The sequence below is a fragment of the Lolium rigidum genome, chromosome 6 (assembly GCF_022539505.1).
Source record: "Lolium rigidum isolate FL_2022 chromosome 6, APGP_CSIRO_Lrig_0.1, whole genome shotgun sequence".
NCBI classification, from domain to species: domain Eukaryota; kingdom Viridiplantae; phylum Streptophyta; class Magnoliopsida; order Poales; family Poaceae; genus Lolium; species Lolium rigidum.
The window spans coordinates 127,770,098-127,779,272 of record NC_061513.1 but is presented as its reverse complement, the minus strand read 5'-3'; the positions used below and the strand labels follow the sequence as shown (position 1 = coordinate 127,779,272).

General features: G+C 48.4%; 1 protein-coding gene across 1 annotated transcript; it reads right to left on the bottom strand.

Moving 5' to 3' along the window:
* Window positions 1-5,912: 5,912 nt before the first annotated feature.
* LOC124666223 (uncharacterized acetyltransferase At3g50280-like) lies at window positions 5,913-7,331 on the bottom strand. Its single transcript, XM_047203569.1, has one exon. The coding sequence runs from the start codon at window positions 7,308-7,310 to the stop codon at window positions 5,940-5,942; it is 1,371 nt and encodes a 456-aa protein (XP_047059525.1). The 5' UTR covers window positions 7,311-7,331; the 3' UTR covers window positions 5,913-5,939.
* Between the last annotated feature and the right edge of the window lie 1,844 nt (window positions 7,332-9,175).

Below are 9,175 nucleotides of genomic sequence, written 5' to 3'. Positions count from 1 at the left end.
ACCAAGCACGTTTTGTGCGAATGTATCTTCCTCCGCCCACTATTACCATGTCGCAAATTCTTAATCTTACGGGCCAGCGGAAATTGGTTACCAAGTGGGTGTCTAGCTCTTGAATCCAGTTCTTGATTCTGAGGTTTTATAGTCTGATAATACTGAGAACGAACATTCACGAAAACTATGCAACACACTAAAAAAACTCTACCTTTTATTCCTCAACTTGCAACCACAATGGGCGCGGCGTGCCGCCGCGCCATCTCGTGCTAGTTTAACCAATTACCAAACATATTAGTTACATTAGTCGGTGGTGGAATATTGTAAGCAAAATATATCATCCTCCAAATAATTTTTGCAAAAGGACAATGAAGAAACAAATGATCCACAGTTTCATTATTGTTACAAAAACAACATGTTTGACTTTCTGTCCACTTTCTCTTCACCAAATTATCCTTTGTAAGCAAAACTTTATTACTAAGAAACCATATGAATATCTTAATTTTAAGAGGAATTTTAATCTTCCAAAGATATGTCCGTAAGAATCTAGTATGACCATTCATAAGAGCCATATACATAGATTTAACAGAGAATAATCCACTATCAGTTAAATTCCAAATAAATTTATCTGGTTCATTTGTTAATTGAATATTCATCAGCCGTTGACATAAGCGTAACCAAAGATTATACTTATATTCATTAAGCGTTCTCCTAAAACCAATATTAAGAGGATGCTCGGCCAAAACTGTAGATACTAGCACAATTTTCTGTTGTACTATATTGTACAAAGACGGATATTGGAGAGAAAATGGAAGATCACCGAGCCAACTATCTTCCCAAAAGCGTACTCTCGTTCCGTTGCCAGCCTTAAAGGCTCCTCTTTTGAAAATTCATGTTTAACCCGCATGAGATCCTTCCAAAAAGGAGAATCAGTGGGTTTGACCTCAATTTGTGATAAAGTTTTATTCTTGATATATTCATAGATAGACTATCATAGTAGTAGTATAATATGCTCCGTATATTGGTCTGTCGGTTTCGAATTTGAATCCGTGTCCAAATAATACCGGGGTGTAGGATCCTACAATAGTCGCCCTTCTCGCCGATATCCATTGTACTACCCTCGATCTCTTCTCGCCCACCGACGGACCGACCAAACCGTGGAGAGGAAGAAAATTGCGGATAGCTCGGTAGTAACCCGGAGACGCCGGCGGCGATGGGAGACCACTACCAGACGCTGGGACTCCAGCGCGACGCCAGCAAGGCCGACATCAAGAACGCATACTTCCGGCTCGCCCACCGCTACCACCCCGACCACCATAACCACGCCGACGCCGCCGCCCGCGCGGAAGCCGCTCGCCGCTTCCGCCATGCCAAAGACGCCTACGACGTCCTCTCCGACTACCACCGACGTGCCGAGTACGACCACAACCTCCGTCGCTCCTCCTCCTCGTCTTCGAGTGGCTACAGAACCTCCTCTTCGACTTCGAGTCAGCACGGACACGGAGGTTCTCGGAGCAGGCCACGTCCACCTCGCCCGGGAGGAGGATCTGATCTCGAGAGCGTGATCGTCGGGTAACTAACTTCGTTTCTTTATCGTGCTCGTCCAACCTTGATGATATATTGCCCATCGATCGGATTGCAACGTACGAAAACTCATCCCTAACACTAATCCAGTCTTTGAATTCTCATGGCTTGTGGTGGTAACTCTGTACTGCAGTGCATATGCTGTTTTGATGGTGCTGGAAGGTCTCGCAGAAGCCGCAAGAGACTGGGACAACATGAAACGAGATGTGGAAAAAATGAAACGACAAATCGAAAAGATGAAGATAGGATTTCAAATGAGGAAACAACGATGGGAAAACATGAAGCAAGAATGGGAAAAGAAGAATCCCTGGGTAAGTTATTGCCACTCTTTCCGAAATAAATTACATATTATGTCCAATTTACATATGTTGTCTTACTACAGTATACAGTTCGCCCTGGTTTGATCAATTTACTTCGTGTTCTTCTAAACGAATTTAACTAATACATACGGGGTATCGATTGTTAGGGGCTGCATCTCGCAGCCCCTATCTTCCTTCTACCTCTACACTACCAATCTCACTTCTGTATCTCTCAAGAACACACGCACATACATTAGCCAAGGAAGAAGAATAAGCTTTGCCCATAAACACTTCCTTGGCACCACCGTGGCTACATCCTTCCTCTTTCTCATGTACCAAACGATCTGGTTTACAATGACTTAAATACGAAGCACACACACGGGCAGACCCAGCCCACTAACTCCACTCCACCATGCACTCACGCACTAACCTCATCACCTATTCCTATGGCACTAGGACATGCTGCCACTAACTAATTCTGACTGCTTCTTCTTCGTAGAAACAATACAGGAAATACACAGCCATGCACACATGCCCATAGCTGGATAACAGACTCTACGACCGGTTCACTCGGCTTGTTGCAGCTCTTTCCCAATGGCACCTGCACAGCAGCTTCACGTCGTCATTGGCATCTCGCCGCACATTCCGCATCACACGACCATGCCGGCATCTCACCATCTGCACCTCGCTGAAACTCCACCGGCTTCGTACGCATCGCACGTAACACCTTGCCGGGCTGCAACATACTACTACGAAAACACACCTAGCTACATGTAGATAATCTACAAACTAAATGCAGATACATGAATCAAGATTAAAGGCTAACATTCACCCCCTAATCTTGATTCTCCAATTACTTGCTCCGGATCACCCGCAACCTCTTGCTGCGCCTCTTGTTCTTTGCCATTGGCATCACACAAACGCTCCTGCAATGGTAGCCACGGACACCTTCAATGGCCTCCGCATCTCACGGAGCCTGCCGCCACTTGCGACCCCCGCATCTCACGGAGTCTGCCGCCACTTGCGACTTCCGCATCTCACGGAGTCTGCCATTGGTGCCACCACAACATCATCATCGCCGGGTCGTCGCATCTTGCCTCCGGTGCTCACAAGACCTGCAATCAGCAACCAGCCTCCCCATGGCGGTCGCAGGCACATGGTGCTGCACCCGGCCTCCCACCGGTGCCCCATGTCGCCCGCGCCGCCGCGCAGGCCGCGCCGACCTGGCCGCCGTCGCCATGGTCCATGGATCTTCTCCTCGCGGCATCGCACCGCGCCCAGCAGCTAGCGGCTCACACCGCCAGCGAGCTCCACCTCGCGCCGGCGACCTCCAGCTCGCGTGGAGTCCGCCGCCCTGCAGCGGCTTCGCACCGCCTCCGCCGGCTTCAGCAGCATCACACCGCCGTCACCGTCGGCCTTCAGGATCATCTCGCTCCGATACCAATTGTTAGGGGCTGCATCTCGCAGCCCCTATCTTCCTTCTACCTCTACACTACCAATCTCACTTCTGTATCTCTCAAGAACACACGCACATACATTAGCCAAGGAGGAAGAATAAGCTTTGCCCACAAACACTTCCTTGGCACCACCGTGGCTACATCCTTCCTCTTTCTCATGTACCAAACGATCTGGTTTACAATGACTTAAATACGAAGCACACACACGGGCAGACCCAGCCCACTAACTCCACTCCACCATGCACTCACGCACTAACCTCATCACCTATTCCTATGGCACTAGGACATGCTGCCACTAACTAATTCTGACTGCTTCTTCTTCGTAGAAACAATACAGGAAATACACAGCCATGCACACATGCCCATAGCTGGATAACAGACTCTACGACCGGTTCACTCGGCTTGTTGCAGCTCTTTCCCAACGGCACCTGCACAGCAGCTTCACGTCGTCATTGGCATCTCGCCGCACATGCCGCATCACACGACCATGCCGGCATCTCACCATCTGCACCTCGCTGAAACTCCACCGGCTTCGTACGCATCGCACGTAACACCTTGCTGGGCTGCAACATACTACTACGAAAACACACCTAGCTACATGTAGATAATCTACAAACTAAATGCAGATACATGAATCAAGATTAAAGGCTAAGATCGATCAATTCAAACTCACACTTGCCATGTTAATTTTGTTTGATGGACCATTCATGGTAGCATCGGTTTTTGACTTTTTGTGCATCATGGGATCATCTCTGAATTTGGTGGGATGGCGTCGAGCAGCGCATAAACGTTTTAATTGGAGTGATATTGTACCAATAATGTGATGAACTCTCGTGCATTGTGTTCTATGCAGAAATCATGGATGGAGTCGCGAGAGAAGGAGAAAAAGAAGAACTGGTGGGCGGACATCTTTAGGTCTTGACTGCAAGCATGCAGCTATGCAGTTTATAGTGAGACGATAATTTAACATGTCTTTCGTCATTCCTCTTCTATTGATGACAAATGTAGACATGCAAAGTTTATGTTTGTTACACCAGTCAGTGAGACTTGCTCACTATTCATGGCGCATTACTATAATGCCTCTGCACTCCTGTGCGTCGGGCTTGTCGGCACCAGGGAATACTCAAGCACGACGTTTATCCGTCGGCCTTGTTAGCCCCCGGGAATGCTCATCAGCTGGTCAAAATACTTTTGTACGTGACTACAACTTGTGCCATCTAAAAAAAAGCACCGCACTACGGGAGAATTGCTGTACGCCGACGGCCAGACGATGTGTCGACGACCAAATGTCGGGGCCGTCGGCACAGGAGCCTCCGAAGCGCGGCGATAAGGATGGCCATCGGCGTTAAATTGGCTATCGGTACAGGCTGGAGGTGCCGACGGTCACCATCGGCACAGTTCTGGCCGTCGGCACAGGACCAATCTGGCCGTCGGCACAACATTTTTTTCTTTTTTTTTACTACAGACCTGTGCAGACGGTTATACCGTCGGCATAACTTTTTTTCTATTTTTCCACGGCAGTCTTTAAAAAAGCATAACTAAATCATTCTAATTGAGAAAAATAAGTATAACATATCAAATTATGTAGAAAAACAAGATCTATTGTAGAAAAATATCAAAAATGGAATATTTCAAATACCTAAACAAATCTTCTTAGAAATGAGCTATAATGTTCAAGGTTTCATGGCTTTCCACACGCCAAAAATGCCCAAGAGTGACTCTAATTGTTCCTCTCGCCGACGTTAGCCCGAGTTGTCGTCGACACCACGGGTGAAGTCCAATAGGCAATAGTAGAGCTCCCCGTTGTGAACTTGGAGCTCTAGCCCTCTTCCCTTTAGTTTATTATAAAGTGAGAGTGAGTAATACATGCTCCCCATTGAGGGTCTATTTATAGGCTAGAGGGGCTTGCACAAAAATCAAGGATGTCCTCCCACCTAACATGTCGGGGGTAGTTCGGATCTTATCTTGCTAAATGACCAAAAATACTCTTCACGCTGATAGGTAGGAGGGGCGTCACGATAAAGTTTGGTCCACTAGTCCATGTTGGATTGGGGAGGGGGTGTGGTGCATAGTCCATTGCAACTAGATTCCCTAATACCTCGCACTAATGGGTTTATTGCTCTTAGCTTGACCTGTGACTACACATTGGATCTTTGACTTTGTTGACCACGCCATGACCGGGGTACTTGTTGATGAGTCTTGGCTAGACTTTACTTGACTTTTATCCATTGAAAGGGTGATATTCATTCTTACAAAAATATGTAATTTTAAAGAAACAAATCTGCAATCACACTTTTTTATCCCCTTTCTGTAGAAAAAAAGGGCCTAGTTAAGAAAACCCTAAAAAAATTAAAGACATGACTGCATCGGGAGGCATGATTGAATCGAGACATGATCGATATAATCTGGCTCACAGGATGAAGTGAACAAAGACAAGTGTTTTCTGAATTCGGTCGCCTCCTTTTATTCTGGTTACATCGAAGGGAAAATACCATCCCATGCATGAACACTCATGAAAACTGCTACGACGCACAAATGGAAACCTAGCAGAGGACTGCCAAGTGGTAAACTGAACCTGACGAAACGCCATCACTAGAACCAAATCTGATCACGGCCGCGGTATGGCCACAGCTTCCATGAACTCGTGGTCGGCGACGAGCCTCTCCATGGCTTCGGGCAACAAGGACACCTCCAGTGACATGCTCCCTTCCCGCTCCGGCCCCTCGAACACCGACACTTTGCCGTCCGTCTTGTCCGCGGGGCCGGAACACAGGCCTACCGGCTTTCCCCACCCGAAGTCGTTGCCGTACACGTCGAACCGCGGCGAGCTCGTGATCAACAGTGCACACCGGCTGCGGGACGAAGATGCCGGGGAAGAGAAGCAGGGCTCCCGGGCCCAGCGATCCAGCCATTCCCGCACCTTTACCTCGTCGAACGACCCCACGGCACGGTTGAGCTGCCACGCCGTCCAGCCCAGCCCCTTGTCTAGGGTCTCGCCGACGGTGCAGCTCGGTGTCATGCTGAGCGTGATGGCGTTTCCCACGTAGCCCGCCGGGATGACGCGCATGCGGCCCCGGCATCCAGTGAGCAGGGAGCAGGACGTCGCCTGCCCAGGCGGGAGGCCTCGGGCCCCGGAGACTGCACGCCACAGGTGCGCGACCAGGGCCTGGAGCGAGGAGATCGTGGCTGCTTCCCCTGCCTTGAGCATCTCATCGTTCGCTCTCGCTTTGAGCTTCTTCACGCTAGCGGCGGAGAAGGTGAAGAAGCCATGTGCCAGTCGCTCCGGCGGGGCCTCGAGCCGCCGGACAGCGTGCTTCAGCGTGCTGAAGGGCACGGGGATCGGCACGGGGCTCGTGTCGACGAACCACCTCCGGTGCACCGGCGCCGGGGCACGCATGTGTTCCTCGTCGCCACGGTGAATCGCCGACCATGCGTTGAGAAAGTCCCAGAAGCCCGCCCCGTCGCCGACAGTGTGGTTCATCGACATGCCGATGAAGAGGCCGTCGTCGAGCTCGGTGACCTGCGCACACAGCACGGGGAGCGACGGATCGATGGCCGCGTCCGCGTTACACACCCCGTTCAAGGGCAAAAATTCCTGGACCACCGAGCCGACGATGTCCGCCACGGCCACGCCGGGCGCCACCGCGTGGACTAGCTCGGCGCCTTCCCCAGTGGGGCGCAGAGGGATGGTGACCGTGCCGTCGCCGTGCTCCTCGACGGCGAGCCGGCCAGCGAAGTGGTAGTAGCGGCCCAGGGCGCGAGAGAAGGAGGACGCGAGGGTGTCGACTAGGTTGGCCTCACCGCCGGCTGGAGGCCTGGGCAGGAGTATCCCCTTTTGGATGTACTTAATACTGAGGCAGTAGAGGTCCCACGGTGTCAGCTGAATGTCCTCCGACGACGGCAAAGGCATGGCACCGTACGTCGGCCGGACCATGCGCCGGGACACGGTCCGGACGGTGTAAGCCGCGCCCGCTCCCATATCGTCGCTCGGTACAGGAATGCTGGCAATCTGCTCTCCTGGACTTGGTGTAATCAGCGGCCTGCTTGCTACATGCTAGCTCGCTAACGCCCGCTTCCATCAATTATAGTACTCCGTATGTTGATGCACACCCCTAGAAAACTTCCAAAAGAGATTTGTACTTAAATTACTAATGAAGAGATTAGTCATTCTATTAATTAAGGAAAAAAGATAAGAAAAATAAGAAGTATGGATCGCTCCCTGCCCCCACGTACGATTCGTGCAAATCCATGGCGTGTGGCCTCCAACAACCGCTCAAACGCCCACACATTATCCCCTCCCGGTTGCTAACCTAAGACACCAGTGATCTAGCACGTGCACATGCACGTCTTATACAACTACCAAAATTAGATGAGAATGAACACTAGTGACGAGCACGTGCACATGTTATACAACTACCAAATTAGATGACAATATAACACCTCCGTCTCAAATATAAGGCACACTTTATTTTGCACGGTATTTAACGTATGCCATTCTAATATATGCCAAATTATATATATATGGACTAAGAATGTATAAATTACATCATTGCATTTGTCTTGTAAAAGTCTTAGTAATCATGTAGCCCTAGGCTTTACAACATCTCTAGCAAGAAGGTCCTCTTTGAGCTTGTTACCGCGCTTCGCTCAACAACCGGCCTGGTTCTCTTTCAAGTTGGCGGTGCCACATACCAGAAATGACAAACTTCCTTCCCTCCATTAGACGCTCAATGGTGCGTGCAAGACATACATATAAATACAAGAACTGTGATTGGACCCCTCTGCTTCATTTGTTCACATTTATCCAAACAAAACACAACTACATTGCGATTAGGTTATACTAGATGGACCCTGCGCGCTTTGCTGCGCCCGTCTTTTTACTGTAAGCATTATTTTCATGTTGTGTACGCATTATAGCTCCATCTAAGCTTTTAGCATCTAAGCTTTTAGCTAGGTGGCACTGTAGGCGCTTCTCTTTTGCTGAATGATGCGAGCAGTTGGCTCAATCGTCGTCTGCCCATTTCAGAGAGGGCATGCAACAATTTGGCTTGAAAGTAATACTATCTGCAAGAACATGAACATTATCCTGCAATAGGAAGACATTGAGCTGAATTGATCTACATAGCAACTTCAAAATCGAGTTTCACTGAACATATTTACAACGCATGATGGGACTTCAAAATCGAGTTTGGCTGAATATATTCACAACACATGATGGATTTAAATTGGAAAGCATAGGGATCAATCAAAATGTAGGCGAAAATGGATTTAGAACCCAAAGCTTTATTACATACTAATAAAAATGTAGGGGAAATAGGATGTAAGGAATACATTCGGGGAAAGACTCATACTTTGGTTAATATGAGCCATTTTAGATAGGACGCATCAATTTGGTCTCAAGCACACGGACCTTATTCTGCAACATGAAGACGTTGGGCTGAATCAAAATCCTGATTAGACCATGAAATAGGGGAGGAAATTATTACATCACCTCCAGCAGAGAGGAGGCTGGAATGATAAAGCTAAGAGCTGCAAAGAAAGAATCCAAAATGAGAAATCTAAACTTGGCACTAAACTCAGAATTGAGAAATTACACAGGGTCATTCTTATACAAAAGATAATGTCCTGGATTTCTCTAGCATGCAAAATATTGTATACTCTAGAGCATCCAGTGTGAGACATAACTAAGATGGATTCTCTTATTCAAATGTGTGTAAAACTGGAAGTATGATTTGCTCTGTTCTGCTTTCTTATGTCTGTGCTGACCAGGTTCTGAAAGATGGCATGAAAATCGAATATCCCAATATAAATACTGAAATAGCACTACCATGCATTACATAGACT